General features: G+C 52.9%; 1 protein-coding gene across 13 annotated transcripts in view; it reads left to right on the forward strand.

Annotated features, from left to right (window-relative positions):
* Nucleotides 1–19461, forward strand: part of ZMYND8 (zinc finger MYND-type containing 8) — a 112374-nt gene that overhangs the window by 44326 nt on the left and 48587 nt on the right. For 8 of the 13 annotated variants that reach the window (XM_004698041.2, XM_045295394.1, XM_045295395.1 and 5 more), the window contains 7 exons: nt 3236–3454; nt 6480–6593; nt 9448–9540; nt 10559–10646; nt 12755–12810; nt 15618–15695; nt 16799–16914. In XM_004698041.2, coding sequence (XP_004698098.1) covers nt 3236–3454; nt 6480–6593; nt 9448–9540; nt 10559–10646; nt 12755–12810; nt 15618–15695; nt 16799–16914 — 764 coding nt within the window. The remainder of the gene's footprint in view (nt 1–3235; nt 3455–6479; nt 6594–9447; nt 9541–10558; nt 10647–12754; nt 12811–15617; nt 15696–16798; nt 16915–19461) is intronic. The other 5 variants (XM_004698042.2, XM_004698044.3, XM_045295399.1 and 2 more) reach the window with 1 other exon arrangement.

Below are 19461 nucleotides of genomic sequence, written 5' to 3' on the forward strand. Positions count from 1 at the left end.
TTTTTTCCCCTCCCCTCCATGTTCCATATTCCTTATCAGATTAATTTTTATGGAACAGGAAACATTTTACAAGCAGCAGAGAGGCAGGTATCTGATTTGACAAGGGGATTAAGGAGCCAGCTCCTCCTGCTGCCCAAGGGGAGGATGGGCCAGACTAGGAAGAGGGTGGGACAGCCCACCTCTCCTGGCCCCTGCCCGAGCACCCCTGGGCCGGTTGGGTGGTGGTGGTGGAGGTGGAGGTGGGGTAGGGAGTGGAGGGAGAAAACTTCATTTCTAAAGTCTCAGTACCCCCGCTTCTGTCCCTAGAGAAAGGGTTTGGGTGCAGCCGGTGGTGGAGGTGAGCTGTCACATTTGATTCTTGCCATTCCATTGAGGTCTGAGGCTTCCTGTTCTGTCCCGAACTTGTTGGGAGTTGCCGGAGGCTAATGCAGCTTCCTGCTATCTTGCACAACCCACAGAAGCATCCCGGAAGACCTCTCACTCAGGTCTATAGTTTCGCTGACTTGAGCTTAGCTTTCCGTAGGAGTTTCTCTCCCCTCTGAGCTCCTCAATCCCCAAAGAACTCAAAGGAGGCCTCCAGCTGACCAGGCTCGGTCCTCGGCCAGGGGGCAGTGTTGTCTAAGGGCATTGAAGGAGTGTCACAGCTTGGAGAGGGTTCTGCTGGCGTTTAGTGGGGGAGGCCAAGGCTGTTAACTAAGCCTATCCCCGAAGGCACAGGATAAAGCCAGGGCCCCTGCCACCAAGAATTTCCAGCCCACTTGTGATCGTCCGCCCCTCGTGCTGAGGTTGATGACCCCAGCTCCCAGTGCCACCATGTCATGTCACAGCCCTTCTGTTTAAGTCATCTTCCTGCTTCTCAGATCTCTCCCCCCTCTAAGTTTGTGCTTTTGGTAGAAATTATTTTGAATTACGGGAGAGCGTTCTATGACCACACGCTCCAAAACTAAACCCACTGCCATGAGGCGGTGCCAAAGCATACCATCCCCCTCGGTCAGAGGACGGCTGCTCCCTAGGGTGCTAGGGTGCCAAGGCTGTCAGTCTTCACAGAACCAGACTGTCTCATCTGTCTCCCCAGAGGCAGCTGGGGGCTCGAGCTGCCGACCTTTTGGTTAGCAACCCAGTTTGTCACCACTCCCTTCCCCTGAGGCCGCCCTCCATGTTCTCTGAAGGGGCCCCAGAGAAACAGAAGCCCTGCCCGAGCCACACACGGTCTTATTTTTGCCCAGATCCGTCCTCTGGACGTGGGGATTCACGGGAGGAGAAGTCTTGTGGAATAAGACTGATAGTTCTCTATTGAGAGATGGCTGTGGGGGTGAAATGACAGAGTCCATATCAGTGTGTACCATCACGATGCTGCTGCTCCCGAGAAACCAGAGACCCTCTCTCTGAAGAGCTGACCTTTGGGAAATATTGTGCTTTGTTTGGAACACAACCGTCCAGTGTTGGCGTCTTCGCTGCTCCCTTGGTGGAGCGTCGACTAGGCAGCCCGAGGAGCGTGCAGCATGGAGGCGGCTCTTAGGCACGGGATGTGGGAGCGTTGGGTGTTTTTAGACCTTTGACTCTTCATACTGAAAGGAGCAAGACATAGCGCCCGCAGTCACAGCTGGTCCTTTCATCCTGTCCTGGTTGCCTTAGCCATTGTCATAAAGAAAACAATGTAAAGTGTTGGCAATGCAATGAGTCAAAACTGATGCTAATACGTAGAAAGGGTAGGACGGTCCATCAAGAAATAGAGCCGTGTAGGGAATAAGGGCCAATATTAAAAAGCCCACGGGCTCTTCCACGCATCCACAGTAGCCACGGAAAGACCTACTAGGAAAAGATCGCCTTTTGTATTGACAGAAATTACCCAGCATCCCTCTTTCAAGTGTGCAGCCTCTTGATGGAGAAAAGGGTCCTTTATTTTACTGAAGCACAGAAATGAAGTTTGTTAAGCAGCGAGTTTTATTCAAAGGCACACGCTGTGGCCATGGACGGGGCCATACGGTTATCGCTGTACTTGTGGGAGCAAGGCTCGGAGGGTCCAGTCGTTTCTTTGGGTCACGTAGCTAGTTCTCAGATCCCTTTCTTATTCAGCCACCAGACTCTTCCATCGTTCATCCCTGTGTGGGCATTCCTAATGAGGCATTTCTGGGGTAGCTGCTTTGATGCCATCCGGCTGTGGCTCTGCAGGATTTGGTAGTCACTGATTAGAGCAGTGGTTCTCAACCTTCCTAATGCCGCGACCCTTTCATACAGTTCCTCCTGTGGTGGTGACCCCCCAACCGTAAAATTATTTTCGTTGCTACTTCATCACTGTCCTTTGGCTACTGTGATGAATCAGGTGACTCCTGTGAAAGGGTCGTTCGACCCCCAAGGGGTCTCGATCCACAGGTTGAGAACCGCTGGATTAGAGAAACATTTCTCGCGACCATGTTAGGCAGAAGAGGTCTGGCTCTCTGGAGTTGGCCATCCATCCATCGTCTGGCCGTGCTGTCGTTACATTGTTTCTGAGATAGGAGCTGTGGGCTCCTCAGCCAGAGACGGAGGAATTTCATGGCCACTGTCACACTGCGGTTTCACAGGGCTTCATGCACGGGGGCGGGTGGGGGGGTTGGGGGATGGACTTCCAAAATGGACCATTGTATTTCTGTGATTCCAATCCAATGGATGGGGTTGGACCGATCCCCTCAGATTCCTCCAAAAAAAGATCGTCACATCTTCTGGGCTTTGGGAATTTGGACCTGCAGATGCTGCCCTCCTAGCACAGCCAATGGCGGGGCTGTGTCCTATGCCGGCGGCAGGCCATTCCTTCCACCCTAACCGCCATCCCTCAAAGCTGGGCTTGCCTACGGTTTACAGATGAGAAAACAAGCCGAGAGAGGTTCAGAGACCTACCCAAAGGCCATACAGCGGGTTACTGGTGGAGCTAACATTTGCACCCAGATGTGCCCGAGGCTAGAGCCCTGGGTTGTATAACCACTGTAGTCCCCAGCCAGGGCTGCCTAGTAATTCTTAGATCCCTGCTGCTGGCCTCTTAAAAAGGGAAGAGGAAGAAAAGCATTGATTATTATCCTGCACCCTGCAAATTCTGTAATTTTGTTAGATCAGCCTCAGCTAGCTTTTGACTTTGGAAGGAGCTTGGGGGAAATGCTAACCTTTTTTTCTTGTTTGTTGTTGATGTGTTTGTTCAGACTCCTTTGGCGAATGCACATTTGTTTTGAAACCAAACCTGTCTTTCTTGCCTACATTTCAGTCAGAACTAAGACATGGTCCGTTTTACTATATGAAGCAGCCACTCACCACAGACCCTATTGATGTTGTACCACAGGATGGACGGAATGATTTCTACTGCTGGGTTTGTCACCGGGAAGGCCAAGTCCTTTGCTGTGAGCTCTGTCCCCGGGTTTATCACGCTAAGTGTCTGAGACTGACATCGGAACCAGAGGGGGACTGGTTTTGTCCTGAATGTGAGGTTAGTTCCTGATGGGTGAATGAATGCGCTCCCTGACGCACTGCCTCTCCTCTCTCCCCCCTTCTGTTCCTAACTCCCCGAGCATCCAGCCTCGGGGAAGGAGGCAGCTGTCGCCTGCCACTGTATCTCCTGGCCCACCCCCTTTTGGGGAGCAGCTTCAGGCTTGTTCTCAGCACGGCAGCTCTTGGAGAGACAGTCCACTTGGATGCTGCTTCCGGATTCGCGTGGGCCTTGGTGCCTTTTTCTGAGAGCTGAGCTCATCGCCACGTCTCCCTGTGTGGAAGGTTTCAGGAGTCAACCTGAGCCCGAACCGTTCATGTACCTAGACCACGTCTCTGCAGACGTCCGTCCTTGTGGACGTGCCCCCGCTGCACCGGTGGGGGCCACTGGATTCTTTCAGGAAGCAAGGATTTGGCCCCCTGCTGATGGCGGATTCTGCTTTGAACAAAAAACAGCCACACCGTCCAGTCTTTTCAAAAAGACATTCCAAGAACCGACATGAAATTGCATCCAGTGTGTTAGAAAATGGACGCTTCAGAGAAAATAAACCAAGGAGGGGGGTGGAGGAGGGCCTGCAGAGGGTGCCAAGTGTACCTGTTTTGAAACGGGAGAGGCCAAGGTAGGCCTCATGAAGATGGGAGAAAGCCCTGGAGGAGGTGAGGCGTGTGTGAGAGCCAGGCAGCCACCTGGAGGCCCAGGGACCGGCAGGTGCAGTGTGGAGGGAGCAGCACACCTGGCGAGGTCGGGGAATTGTGCGCACCGCATTGGAACAAAGCCGAAATGTTCATGAAACCAACTATGAGGAGCGTCCCCTTTTCTAAGGGGGCTTCAGTTCTTGGCAACCTCTACGTTCCTGTGCTCGACCCCAAACTCGGAAAGCACAAATGATGTCTACGGAATCATTCAATCCGGAATGTCGCTGAGCTCCCAAGATAAATGGGAATCCGAGCTCACAGGGGAAGCTTTCTACACGTGAGATGGGAAGGGATAAAGGCCAGCTTTGTCACAGCGTGTCTGGTGCAGCTTTTATGCAGGACAAGCAGAAACACACGATCGTCTGGCGGCGTCTTTGGGGATTCTCCGTCTCTTAAGGTGGAAACGATGGCTGCTGGTTCTCCAGGTTCCTGGACACATGTGTTTTGCTGGGTGGTGTGTTAAAGAGCCCAGCGCCATCCAGCTACGTGTGGGAAGCTGCCTCCTTGTATTTTCTTTCGTCATGACTAACTCTTCCAAATGATTTGATAGGATATATGGAGAGAGCTGTTCGTTTCGGATCAGCTTGCGGCAAGCAAGAGTTTCTGATGAAAGGAGGCTTAAAACCTAGGGCTCTAGTCTATTAACAGCTTGTGTAGAAAGATGGCGAGGCACGATGCAGTTGGTTCACAGCTCACAGGCCTCTCCCGCCTCTCCATTCCATTGTTCTCACTGCTTTGCAAAGGGAATGGTTCTCTGTAGATTAGCCAGTAAGCCAGTGCTCACTGGACTCTCTGTCCCTGTCAAGAATTGTGAATTTGAAAAGGTATAGGAAGGTGCTCTGGGGTGACTGGCGAGAGAGACCTAGTCACAGGAAGATGTTTTTCAAGGTGGTGGTGGGAAAAAAAGGGAAATTGTTCACAACAGATTAGTAAGTAAGCACCTGCAAACTTGTGCTTACCTGACTTATGGTTATGAGATAGTTGCTGTGGGTTCAGGCATCTCCCCTGAGCAGAACACTAAAGTAAGGGCATCTCCTCATTTTCCGGTTAGCCAAGCAGGGAAAGGTCTTTTTGTGCTCTTTGGTCACGATTGGCTTACCAGTTCCCATGGGAAAAAAGCAAGCTTGAGATTTTGCTGGTCTGGTCATTTTAATCTAAGGTTGTCAGCTGGGAAGGTGCGGGGGGCCCAGAAGGAATGACGGTTGAGCAGCCACCCAAGTGTTGGCCATGGATAGTTAGCTGGGAACTCACTAGAACTCACGCCACGCGTGTCCTCTCTGCCTGTGGTTCGTGTCTCGTGGGTATCTTGTAGGGGTGATTTGGTGGGGCAGTCAGCATGGACGATGGGATGCTGCAGGATCTGGTAGCTAAGCAATTAGGCGTGAATGTTGCGCTCAGTTCTCAGCTATCAAGTGACGCCTATGTTGCCTCAACAACCAGCCAGCCAGAAACCTGGCATTTCTTGTTGGAGACCTGGGAGGTACTAAGGATTCGGGTGCGGACATTGGAGGAAGCTTCTCGGCTCTCCGTGCCCAGATGGCGGAAGAGTGTGTACTGGCATCCAGAGAAGGTTCTTTGTGCGTTGGTTGGTGGTGCCTAGAAAGAGCCTGGCGATGCAGTACCAGACTTGCCTTCCATCCGGCTCCAGACATCTCAGGCCGCTTCTCTGACGGATCGTCCCTCATGAAATCGCGGCTACTGCTCATGGAGGCAGGCAGCCGAAGTGCCCTTGGCACGGTTTGCCACAATGTCAGAATGACCTCACCTGCGTGACGATGGAGAATGACGTCATAGTTATTCTTAGTCCAGCACCCTCCTTTGAGTTCTCCTTCTGCAGTGTCTGATGGCCAAACTTTCTGTTGATGACGTCATTGGGTTCCTGCCTTGTCGGTTCCCCGAAAGACAGGTGCTCCCAGCACCTCAAGAGGATCAAGAGAAGAATCCAATCTGTGTGTCATGAAGGCACCCATGGCTTTTCCTCTCGCATCCCCTTTCTGGAAATCCCCGGTGGAGATGAAGATTTCTCAGGCCTCCGCCCCCTCACGGCATTCTCCCATCACGCCCGCTTCTTGAGCTGAACACGCTTCCGAATGCCGTACACGGATCGATGCGCCTCTTCATTGCCACCCACTGATTCGGTCCAAGGGGGCCAAGTAGATGGGAGCCCCTGCCGAGCGAAACAATTAATCTCACTTAGATGGGAATTTTTTTTTTTTAATGCACTTGCTTCCTGGAAAGAATAGCCTGAAAGGGAAGCCCCCACCCGGATCTAATTGAGGCTCAATGACCTGTTTTTCTCACTGGGCATCTGTGTGGTTTTTGACTTGTAGAAAATCACCGTGGCCGAGTGCATCGAGACTCAGAGCAAAGCCATGACCATGCTCACCATCGAACAGCTGTCTTACCTGCTCAAGTTCGCCATCCAGAAAATGAAGCAGCCGGGGGTAAGAGAACGTCCCTCTGGTTCAAGTGGAAACGCACACGGTGACTTGCTGGTTTGTTCTCTGTACAGTCTTGTTCTCGGCAGCCTTGGTCTTTCGGGCACGTGCCCACGGGCGTTCGATCCACTGGCATACCCTGATTTGAACATTGGGAAATTCAGCTTAAAAGGTGGCATGACGTTTGGTTTCTTTTTCTTTTTGTCCTTTCGTTTCTACCCCCAGTTGATTTTTTTTTTTTTTTAAAGACAGCCGTCTGTGTCCCAAAGGGCTCAGATGGCCACAGATAACAACCCATTTTGAATCGGGAAATGACAGAGGTGGGGAGTGGGGGAGGGGCTGCCCGTCTCACGGGCTCTGGAGTGGAACTCCATCCCCCATTGGGGAAGAGTAAGCTTTGTGTCTCCTTCCCACGGGAGCTAGGCACCGTCCATTTTAAGGACAGCTGAGCCTAACCCAGTTTCCCTGTACCTGGGGTCTGATGATAGCCTTGCATGGGGACCTCAAACAGTGAAATTCCCAGAGAAGGGAGGCTTGAGAGGCGGCCTTGGTCCCTTAACGTCCCCTGTGAAGCAGGGCCACTATATTCTTGCCTGCTTCCAGGGCTCCACTCCATCCTGCTGGCAGGGTGGACACACCCCAGCCCTGTCATAGCCATTGTGCTGTGTGCATTTCTGGGTAAAAATATAAGGTGACCAGACGTCCCGCTTTTGGTGGGACAGTCCCGATTTTTAACAAATTTTCCCGTGTCCCGTGGCACTTTTAAAAAGTCCCAATTTTTTGGAAAGCATGCACGACAAGCTAGGCTATTCAGTTTTCGGCTGCCATGTGGCTACTTTGCCAGGATAGGAGTTTTATCAATGGTGTCTCGCTTTACCAATGTTAAAATCTGGTCACCTTAGTAAAATACCCAGTCTCTCCTGAAACATCATCGGTTAGCAGTGGAGACCCTCCTCACTTGCGCTCACTGCAGGAACCACAGGGTGGAACAGTTTGTTCTACCCCTTATTGTTCCAGGGTCAACTGTGTGAGGCTACCCCCCCCCCCCAAATACTAACAGAAAATCCAATCAATATAGCATGGTGTGTTTCCTACAAGAATCTAAAGAAAATGACGTGTGGCGTGCCCTTTCCAAATGTGCATGAAGACACGTGCCCTTTGGTTGGTGAGCCTTGAGTTTGCCAAGTCAAGTGACTATGCAGGAAGGGAGCTGGTCACACCTGAGTCACTCCTAGGCGCTGGCTTTGCGGAGGTGTTTAGATACTGGATATTCTGGTGTGGGAAACCAACCCAGAGCGAGCCAATTGGCTGCTGAGATGGAAGCGGAGGTGTAGAATAACCTCCAGGTAGTGGTGGGGTGTGCTCGCTCTGGGTAATTTCTAAGCCAGGGGCCAAAGGGTTGCTTCCTGACTTTTAGCTTCAGCAGTGTTCCACTTAAGGCAGCTAACCAGAAGCGTAGATTCATGTAGACCTGCCACCACTGTCCAGTAGAAACCCCAAACTAAGATCGAAGAAGGCATTACTTTCATTGTTGGGTCTAACCTTGGGCAGAAAGCCATGGATTTTTGTTGAAGCAACCCTTGAACCTAACAGTGGCCCAACTTTCAGTCGGGATGCAAGAGGTGACCGGTGGGCAGCCCACTTGCTTGAGTATTATCTGATACTTCATCAAACCTTACAGGTTTCTCAGCACGTAAATACCTCCCGTCCCTGCATGGGCCTTGTGATTTGAGCTGATTCAAGTCGGGTGTAAGACAGTGAGGTCAACCAGGATGAACAGTGATCATGCTGGCAGACTGCCACACAGACCCTGTTCAGAAATAGGCTGGCTTCTCTGAGGAGGAGTACAGGCCTCCCTCACTGTCTAAAGGTTCCCCTCTCTATAAAGTATCTGTTGGCATTCAGAAACAAAAACGCATTTCCAACCCATAGCGACCCTCGTAGAGTAGAACCGCCCTGTAGACTCGGTCTTTACTGAAGCAGGCTGACACCCCTTTCTCTAGCCGGGTGGATGTTGGCAGCTGAGCACTTAACCACTGTGCCACCAGGGCTCCCTTTGTTCACGCTCAGGGGAATATTAGTCTGCAGTGTCATCCCTAAGGGAGCCCTACCCCACCCAGAGTCCATTCTGAGCACAGGCTGTTGTAGCATCTGCACGAGCCTTGGTCAGTCGGTGTGCCGTTCTTGGCCCATTCTTAATACAAAGGAGCATAGGCCTGTCACTTGGGGGTGTTGGTGGCCGTCGGTGTTGTCGAGTTGGTTGGTACTCATGGGGACCCTTCGTGCCACAGAGTGAGACGCTGCCCCGTCCTGTGTCATCCTCAACATTCTTATGTTTGGGTCTCTTGTGGCAGCCACGGCCTCAGTCCATCCTGCTGATGGCCACGTCTTGTTGATTGACCACTTGGGTAGACATTCAAAATGAGACAAAAGCCAGAATGCAGCGGGGGCCCAAGGTGACCCAGGACTGAAGAGAACGAGAAGTTTGCCTGATTTGGACCCCCCCAGGGATATTCTTTGTGACATCCTTTGTGGCTGTTGGGTGTCGTTGGCCCGATGATTTGGGGTTTGTCATGACGCCGTGTGACTTGAGTTGAATTGCCCCGTCGGGCTGGGCAGGGCTGGGACTTGTTAGGAGCAGATGGCCACGTCCTCCTCCTGAAGAGTAGCTTGTGGGTTCGAACTGCCAACCTTTTGTTTGGAAGCCAAGCCTGTTCACCTCTGCAGTGCCCGGGCTTCTTGGGGCACCCTTTAGAACCAGATGCCCGTCTCAGTGCGGGAGGCCCTGTGCTGGGGACGAGAGCTGGTCTTCTTCCTCAGTGACGTGTTTGTGTCTCCGTGTGCATCTCCTCTTTTGTAGACGGATGCATTCCAGAAGCCCGTCCCGCTGGAGCAGCACCCCGACTATGCAGAGTACATCTTTCACCCCATGGACCTTTGTACATTGGAAAAGGTTGGCCTTCACCCAAGCACCTCGCACTGTAACCCACAGTAGAGTGGTCCAGGTGCCTCTGAGGATCCCACCTCACGCTCTGTGGCCTGGCTCAACTTAGATTTCTCTGTCTGTTCCCCACTCCATTTGAACTTGGACGCAAGAATTCCCTTTGATCCCTTGGCTTCTCCTTTCTAACATTCTTCCAAGGATCACAATGGAGCGTTGACGTCCACGGACTAGCTTCTAATACTTCCATTGCAGGGGGCCCAAGCTCTTTACCTGGAAATGGCAGTAGCTTCTAAGCACGAGTGGTTGATTGGAGACCTTCCCCACCCGCTTCTTGGAGTTGCCATTGAGTGTAGCAGGAAGGAAGCAGGGGACATGAACTGTCTGGGTTAACAGTGAGCAGTACACAGGTGGCTGCTGAGCTGTTTTGAGAATCACATGCTAAAAGTCCATGCTTCACATTATACCTGTAATGCTTTCGACCGTGCGCGGGACCTCGGCGCCCCTTGGTTACTCTGCTCACTGCTCCCTAATCTGGCTAATGGAGAAGTGTCAGCATCAGGAAGCCCTCTTTCCTGCCGTCTCCCCGATGCTCCACAAACAGTAATCTCATGCACACTCATGGTCCGGGGAGAAAAGGAGGCATTTAAATGAGAAAGGATCCCAAATCCTAGCTTTTAAGCCTTTATAGCTTTGGGTGTCTAAGTTCCTGAACGTGACCTTGTGAGGGTCCCCTTGGGGACACAGGTCATCCCTTCCACTAAGTTCTCACTAGGCTTACATAAACCCGCACCAGTGATGAATGAGACATGCAGGTACAGAAAGGTCCCGCGGTTCCTTGATACCTGATAGTGCTGTCCGATGAGAACATGCCATCCATGCATCATCCTAGGGCGACAGGATAGCATCGTGGGAGGGGAGGGTGGAAGAGGGCGCCTTCATTTGGCAAACGGTGTGGGGACACAGCGGTCGTTGGCGGTGGCCTGCACAGACTTGTCAGTGACGGTGCTCCGTGGTCTTCCCTCCCCAGAACGCTAAAAAGAAAATGTACGGATGTACAGAAGCCTTCCTGGCTGACGCGAAGTGGATTTTGCACAACTGCATCATTTATAATGGGGGTGAGTGGCTCCGCCCAGCCTGAGGGGAGAGAGTGTGATGGGCACGCTGCCTGGCCTCACACGCCGCCTTCCGAGCCGGGCACTTCCTCCTCCCCTCGGGCCCACCAGCCGAGACCCTTGAACAGAGACCACTGGTGGGTGCCCGGCGGGGCCGGTCCCTGTGTCGACTGAGGTGGGGCTGCCGCCAGAGTGCTTTGCCCTCTGTAGCTGGTGCTGCTGCCTGTGGCTGCCAGTCTTCAGATAAAAGCTGTTGAAGTAGAGGTTGTCTGAGTTCTCCAGGGCTGAGGTAGCAATGCCGCAGGGGAGTGGTTTAACTGATCAATGGATTCTCTCCGAGGTTCAGCAGCTACAAGGTGGAATTCTGGGGGCCAGCTCCAGGCCCTTTCAGAGAGCTCTGGGGGAAGGCTCTGGTTTCCTTCCGAGACTTGTGAGCCCACACGCTCCTTGGAGATCTCAGGGCAGGGACCCCTAGGTCGAGAGGATGCATTCTGCTCCCTGCTGTCCTTTCTTGGCGATAGCCAGGGGAGGTGCCCGCCTTCTGTCTCTGCTCCCATGTGTAATCACTTTCAGATGGCCAAAGAGATGGACTCACAATGTCACCTGACGCTGTGGATTGTGTCCTACCCAGTTAATGTAACTCGCACTCAGCCTGCTTCAAACCCACTGCCACGGGCCTGATTCCGACTCACAGCGCGCCTAGACAGTGTTTCTGAGGCTATAACTCTTCCTGGGAGCAGACAGCCTCGTTTTTTTCTCCTGAGGAGCAGTGGTGGTCTTGAACCGCCGACCTTGTTGGTTAGCAGTCCGATGCTTATCCAGAATATCTTTATTAACGGCATGATGTGTCATTAGCTCTTTCTTCGGGGTAGTGTCCACATTTTTCGCCCATTTAAAACATTGGACTGATTATGCTTTTAAAATCTAGATAGCAATTTTATTAAATAGTAAATTTGATAGGGATTTACATTTCAGATCATCAACGTGTGGTATTCAACAGTTTAAACGGCTTGTCGAACGTTTTTTGTTTTTTGTGTGTGAGTGAGACAGTGAGAGAGTGAGACAGAGTGAGTGAGTGAGTGAGACAGTGAGAGTCGAGAGTTTTTATTATCAGGGTTGCAAGGGGAGTTCTTCACCTTGTGGATAACTGTCTTTTCTACATCCTTTTCAAGGGCTTTGAGGATTGAGTGGGTTTGAGACACAAGTGGAGGGGGTTTCCACTTTCCCTCCTGACCCTGTCGCCATCTGGCCAGGTAGACCCTAAGGGGCCCTGCCCACGCCATTTCTCCAGCCCCAGGACCTCTCCGGGACTACCCTCTGCTGGAACTCTGTCCCTGGATGAGAAGTCCCTTCCCCTTCGGTCCTCTCAGCCTCTAGACCTGCGACGTGTCTAGAGCCTCCCAGGACAGCCCTGACCACACTTAACGGAGCGTGCGGCTTTTCCTGGTGTCGATCATTCACCAGAGTGTAGGCTCTGTAAGGACAGACCCTCTTATTTTCAAAGCCAGCCAGAAATGGTTAGCAAATTTCCATTTTCTGAGAATTCCATCCAAGTTCAAAGACAACCTCTTGTTGACTAGTTTAGCCCCAAGGAGCAGCTCAGCTCCTCCGCTCGTTAACTGAAGAATGGTCTCCTGAAACGGGGACTCCTTTCAACCCCGGCTTACTCCGGTCTCCAACGGGGATGTCCAAACCCATTGCCCAATGTGACTTCCTGTGGCATTGGCCCGAAAATGGAGGTGAAGCACCGAACCTAGGAGAGCTGCGTGTTTCAGGGTCTGCGCTCCTTTGAAAACACTGCTTGAACTCTCTGGTGGGGACCATGGCTCCTTTAGGGTAGGAGTGCATTTTTCAAACCAAAACCTGTAAACTTTTGGCTCCTAACGGGAAACCCGCACAGAAGATTTCTCTTCCGAGGGGCCGTCACTGCATCGTTTTGGAGATGCAATACAAAAGTTGGGCTGGTATTGAAAGCCCCTTGCTTTTGGCTTTCAGCCTTGGTAGACCTGATCCTGGGGTCAGCGAGGGGAGAAGTTGTTTGGGCGCATTGGCCCAAGGTGGATGCTGCTGTTTCTCCCTTTGAACTAATCTTATTTTTCCCGTTTCCTCAGGAAATCACAAATTGACGCAAATAGCGAAAGTAGTCATCAAAATCTGTGAACACGAGGTAGGTGTTTCCCTCTGAGCCGCCGCCCCTTTTGAACGTCACCAAGAGTGAAGGGCCGGGCGGCTGAAGGCTCTGTTCTAGGAATGGCCCAGTGGGCATCTGTGGTGGCTGGGGTCATGCTGGCTTAGGTGGCAGTCTGCCTCCCGAAAGGATCCCAAATAACCAAGCTCACTGCCATCAAGTCAGCGCTGACTTACAGCGACCCCACTGTGAGTTTCTGAGTAGAAAATCCTGTTTTCCTCCCTCGTTGAGTGGCTGGTGGTTTTGAACTGATGACCATGCGGATGGCAGCCCAACGAGTAACCTAACCACTCCACCCCCAAGGGTTCCTCCCTTAAGGAAAGTGGAGACGTGGAACTGGGGCTCTGGTGTGTTACGCAGCACACGGGGCCGAGCCCGGAGATAAAGGGCTTGCAAATCCCCGGCAGTGTTTGTTCTTCTACCTTATGGCTTCCTCAGACACAGCCATTGTGAGATTTCCTGGTGGCAGAGAGCGAAGTCCTACCTTCTGACCTTGGCCCGTCATCTGGGCCCCAAACCTGGTCCCATTTGATCGCTTGCAGAAGATGTTTGGGTTTGGATAAGGTTTTGGTCTCAGCTGGTTCTCAGCGAGCCCTGGACATCTGTCCCTCTTGCAGATACCCCTAGTTCTGATGGTGGGGGGTCATAAGGGCCCTCTTGGACTCGAGAGCCCTGGGGGTCGTCATGGCTTAGGGCTGGGCTGCAGGCAGCAAAGCCAACAGGGAGGCCCACTGAGAGGAGGGGAAGCCCAGGCACATGCGCCTTCATTATCTTTTTGTTCAGTTTTGGGATGATACGCACATAAAGCATATATGGATATTGCCAGGATATGTCTGTCTCTCCCACTCCTCTCTACATACGCATTCATCTATATGGTTTTAAATATCTTTTATCATTTATTCTGAGTATATGTTTTCTTACAACTGCAGCATTCCCACGTTCGGATGCAACCATTTAAATCAGTTATCGCCCTGGTGTGAACTCAGGCAGTCCCGCCTCTGCCTCCCGGTCCTCTGCTGATGTCTGAGTATGATTGTTCGCCAGGCAGTCACCAGGCCAGAGGCTGTCAACCTGGAAGCAGCAGGTTCCAGCAAGTGGAGCCTGATTGTATTCTCTTCGATTTGTAGCACTTCATACACAAATGACCCGGGTTATTTGCCTGGTTTGGTGCCCACTGCCTTTGCTGATAGCAGGAGTGGTGGTTGTAGAGGTCATGACGGAGCGTCTACACTGTGTTTGGCACATGGCATGAAGATGGGAGGAAAAGACAGGATGCTGATGATAAGGTGATAGGGAGCAGTGTCGTGGTGAAGTCTGCGTGTTTTGTAACCCAGCTTCCAGGGTTCCAATCCCAGCTGACCACTGTGTTAGCTGCATGACCTTGGCTTGCTGACTTGACTTTTGGGGTCTTTCTAGCTAAGCTGGGGATAACCCCAGTTGCACCTCACAGTGTGCTTAGGAGTGTTACATGAGTTACTTTAGGTCGTCATTTAGTAGACCCACTTAGGATGATTCCAGTGCATTCCGTGGTCTTTACTAAGTGTTCCTTAATGGAATGACAGCTCGGGCCTCGGTCTTTGCATTTATTGATGATACTTAATTCACACTGCCATGCTTGTTATGGATGAAACCTAATTCTCATCTCGGAGCCCTGGTGGCCTAGTTGTTTTGCTTTGGGATGCTCACCTCAAGCCAGCAGTTTGAAACCAGCAGCTATCTCCAACCTTCTTCTGGACAAAGATGAGACTTTATACCGTCGTGAACAGTTAGTCTCAGGAATCCCAAGTTCTACCCTGTCCTATGGGGCTGCTGGGAGTGGCAACCTCCTTACTGGCAGTGAGAGAATTTTCATCACAGCGGAGGTGGAAGCGGTTGCCCTCCTTCCCATTCTCTAGCTGAGGATGTGGGAGGCCATGCAAGAGAAGCGCCGTGCCCTAAAGGCTTCCAGCTAGTCAACCCTCAGTCTGCGTGTGGACTTCAGACGGGGTTCTCGGGCCTTGGCGGCGGTTTACTTTCTCAAGAAGGAGGACCATAAACACAGTTGGGGGAACTTACAGAGAGCTATCAATGGGGACCGTGTGGGAACTATGGTGGTCATGAACTCTTTTCGACAGTATCTTACATAGAGAGAAATTGGCAAGTAGAGGCCAATGGGACTGACATGAGTTGAGGAGCTCATGTCAGAGGAGGCCAAATGTATAGTCTGCAAACTCTGGTCAGGGGTTCAGATTTTGTTGTTAGCATAATGTGGGGCTTCCCCACCCTCCGCACCGTGGGCATTTTGGGCGGGGCAAATCTGTGCTCTGGGGGCCTATTTTGCAGCCCTCTGGGCCTCTACCCATGGGATGCCTGTCTCATACCCCCACACCCTCAGTGTGACAATCAGAAATGGTGACCAGATGACCTTTGGGGTGAGAGTGGGTGTGAAACAACCCTGTCCTCGTAGAGGGCCACTAGGATTGCGGGAGCTGCTAACCAGGAGAGGCCTGGGGTCAGGGGTGTGAGTTGAAAGATGGCTGTGGTCTGTGTGGAGCGAGAGCCACCCTGGGAGGCAGAGTGGAAGCTGGGTACCCCGGTGGGAAGTCAGCTGTTGCACTGGTCCTGGGAGAAAAGGTGGCAGCTTGGCCTCGGCTGGAAACGTGGCTGGCAGGAGGCGTTGGCTCCTTCTCTTCCTAAGGAACTTTGCGTAGCTGCCTTGACCTGTCAGCATTTTCAAGCATGTGTTGAGGACCTCCAGCCTGGACGGCACCCAGGATGACACCTTCTAATACCTTTCTGCTTTACAGATGAATGAAATCGAAGTGTGTCCCGAATGTTACCTAGCTGCTTGCCAAAAACGAGATAACTGGTTTTGTGAGCCTTGTGTAAGTTGGACTTCTTGCTTCACTCCACCCTCTGACACCTCATGCCCGGACACAGCTGTACCCCGTGGCCGTTGTTGCCAGGTGGCCGATGCGTTTGGAAGTTAGTGAGGTGTTTGAAAGGATTTTTTATCCCCTCCCTAATAAGATCGAATGTAAGTCATCCAGGTCAGCATCACCTCTAAGACTCAAGGTAGATACCCATGGCAGAGGCCTGATGGGGCAAACTTGTCTGAGCAAGACCTGCAGGGCTGAATGAGAAGGAGCTCAGCCAGAGGAGTGGGAGCACGTTGTCCCAAAGCAGTGGGCACGCTGTTGACATCCTGGCCCGGGTCTCTCTTGGAGGGTTGGGAATGCCTCCCTGGATTCACTCTGCTTCTTGGGAACCAGGGGGTCACCTTAGTGCGGTTTCTTCAGGATCTGCATTTTCCAAACGGGTGCTCTGACAAGAGAAAGGCGATTGGGCAATCGGAGCAGCGTTTCCATCTACCCCTGCCTTTGGAGATGACCACTAGGAGAGTTCGATGCTCTGAGTTGCCTTTGATAAAAAGTGCAAGGCCAGTTAACATCGATTCTGCCTGACTAGTTCTCAGCTGAGCACCAGAACCGTGCTCTGCAGGGTGGTTCAGTGGTTTTTTTGGGGGTGTGGGGGAGTCGATTATCATGTCTTTTCTTCTGCGCCTTTCGGCTGCCCTTGGGCCCTCAAACATTGTGGTGCAGCAAGCTGAGTGCGTTCCCTGTACCACCAGGGTCTTCGCATAAACAAGGCAGCTGATTCTGGCTGCAGTGATAGGCTTGGCACAGGGCACATTGAAGACTCCGTTACTGTGGACTTCCGGCATAGCCAGGTCCCTGGTGCCCAGAAAGGTGCAACCTGTAGCCACCCAGGTCATCGTAAGTGGTAGGCAGGGGCAGGATTTGAGCTCTTCCCTTCCTGACCTTACCATCGACGCCCTTAGAAGAGACCCTGCTTGAAGCGATCGTCTCTGCCCTGTGGCGTGGGGCCGGCCCCTGGCTTGCCTGCATGAGGCTCCCCCACTGCGCTGGGCTCGGGTATCTCACTGTGAAACGCAGACAAACCCTGGATTTTGTTTCTCTTTTCCTAGAGCAATCCGCATCCTTTGGTCTGGGCGAAACTCAAGGGCTTTCCGTTCTGGCCTGCCAAAGCGCTGAGGGACAAAGATGGGCAGGTGGATGCCCGTTTCTTTGGACAACACGACAGGTGGGCCTCGAGAGTCACCATCACGCGGTACTTTTCCCGGAACCCTTGGAACCTGTCACTGGACAGGCAGGGAGCAGGGCATGGCTGTTAACTTCGGTTCTTGTCGCGCCCTGGCTGGCACCGAGCGACCCCGCCCCTGTGGGCTTCTGGGACTGGAACTGTTCACTGGACTACAAAGCCCCGCCTTTCTCCTGCAGACCCTGCGGGTGGCAGCCCAGCCACGCCCCCACAGGGCAGTTCCCTCCCCGCTCTTTATCCCACAGTCTAAAAGGCCTTCCCGGGCTTGTGTGGAGCCTGCGCATGCGTGAGGCTGGGTCTGTGGGGACTGGATAGGAGGAGCCTTGCCCCGGGGCCCTGTGGATGAAGCTACCATGGGGTGGGCTCGGCGGCTGGTGCAGGACAGCTGGTCTTTGCCTCTCTCAGTTGCATTTTCCGGAGGGCATTGATACCGCCGTGCAGACTGCTTTTCAAAATGATGCTGTCAGGATCGGTTCAGAAAGATTTCCCCAGCTTGCCAGGAAATGTGATCGTTTGCCGGGGACTTCCCGCCCGCCAGCCCCCTTCCCCCTGAAGCTGTGAGGGAAATTACAAGTGATGCTATTTTGACAGGCAGGGGAGCCTCCCTCCCAGCCTCTCTGCGCTCCCCGCACACACCGCACAAGGCATGATTCCAGCATTCCAGCTCCTAGCCGCTGCCCTTACCAGTGGAGCCCCGAGAACGACCGGTTGGGGAATGAGTGGCCCATAGGATCTTGCATCTCTGACGCAAGTTATGTGCGGCGCCCCCCCTCCCCTTTCAAAGCCCCGCCACGCTGTTGAGAGAGCGTATCAGTGTTGGAGGGGTGACCATTTAAAACACGGATGCTGAAATTAGACTCCCACAGGGAGAGAGACAGTCAGGTGGGTGGGCACCCTTTTCAGCAACACCAGAATCTGAAATCCAGCTCTCTCTGCTAATGTTTTGCTCACTGTTTGGCAAAGCAAAGCTAGGATTCCAAAATCACCCTGGGCACTGGGGCAGGCTCGGGGAGAGAAAGACTGGACAGGAGTTCAGTCAGGAGTTTGGTGGGAAGCGCTGCACTGTCCTTGGTTTGGAAGTTCTTTGTAGGAAAATCTTTCTGAAATACACCCATTCACCTGGTGCTCAGGTGGCGAGCAAGCCTGTGGGCCTGGGAGACACCCTCGCTCAAAGGGCCTAGAAAACTCACTGCCCTGCAGTCGCTGCCGACTCCTAGTGATCCTGTAGGGCAGGGTAGACTTGTCCCTGAAGGTTCCCGAGACGTTAACTACTCTTTATGGGTATAGAAAACCTCCCCTTTCTTCCTCGGCAGGGCTAGTTTTGAACTTGTGACCTTGCAGTTAGTAGCCCAATGCGTAAGCCACGCAGGACTGCCCTAAGATCCATCCTAGAGGAGGTCAATAGTGCATGGGCCAGCCAGGAGCTTTCAGATCAGGAGGGAACGGGCCGTGAGGTGTTGGGGTGTGGGCTGAGGGACCAGCAAGAGCAGAGTAAGGTGAGTGGACAGCTGGGGTGCGAGGAGGGAAGGGAGGAGCTACGATGAGGGGCGGGGCAAGGCATCTGTAAGCAGGCTAGCTTGCGGGGTGTGTGCCCAGTGTTTCGAAGGTCATTCTCACCAGTAGAACGCAGCTTGGGGACGCCGAGGGAACAGATGGACACGGGGATGGGCAGTTCTCAGAGTCAGGGAGACACCCCCACCCGCCTGCTCGGAGTCAGGGAGACACCCCCACCCACCTGCTCCGAGTCAGGGAGATGCCCCCCCCTCCCCCCTCCCACTCACAGCTTGGACCCCGCTACATGCAAAGTGGGCTTAGATCAGTGGTTCTCAACCTGTGGGTCTCGACCCTTTGGGGGTCCAAACAACCCTTTCATAGGGGTCACCCAGTTCATAACAGTAGAAAAGTGACAGTGATGAAGTAGCATCGAAAATAATTTTATGGTTGGGGGTCACCACCACACGAGGAACTGTATGAAAGGGTCCCGGCATGAGGAAGGTTGAGAACCACTGGCTTAGATGAACAGGGCTATTCAGGGGCCTGGCTCCCCCAGAATGTGACTCTGGATTGGAGCTGTCAGAAGTGGGGCTCCTCCTGTGTCTGTGGGAAAGCAAACAGCAGGAGTTTGTTGGGCGATGGGAAGCAGACCCTGAATTCAAATGTAATTTATAGAGACCCCCTTAAGTCAGAAATGGGACAGATCGAGACCAGTCATCCTGGTGAGGGAGGCCACCGGCACGAGGCCATAACAGTGTCTGAGGGGGGGGGTCACAGCCACTCGGCCATTGAAATGGGACACAGAATAAAGGAAGCTTTCGCAGGGTCCTGACGGGGGTTGGGGGGTTCGGGGGGAAGAGATCAATACCTCTCTGTCTCCAGGAAGAGGTCCCAAGTCTGGAGGAAAGGAGGGATCTGGATGTGTACCTGACTGCAGATTAGACAAGCTTGCAAGTGAGGGTCTGGCCCTCTGACCAAGGCAGTAAACCAGACGAGACCCCAGTGCCCCCAATGCCACAAGGGCACGCCCAGGCA

This window comes from Echinops telfairi, unplaced genomic scaffold (genome assembly GCF_000313985.2).
Source record: "Echinops telfairi isolate 266 unplaced genomic scaffold, ASM31398v2 ScPeMD7_5592;HRSCAF=6446, whole genome shotgun sequence".
Classification (NCBI taxonomy): domain Eukaryota; kingdom Metazoa; phylum Chordata; class Mammalia; order Afrosoricida; family Tenrecidae; genus Echinops; species Echinops telfairi.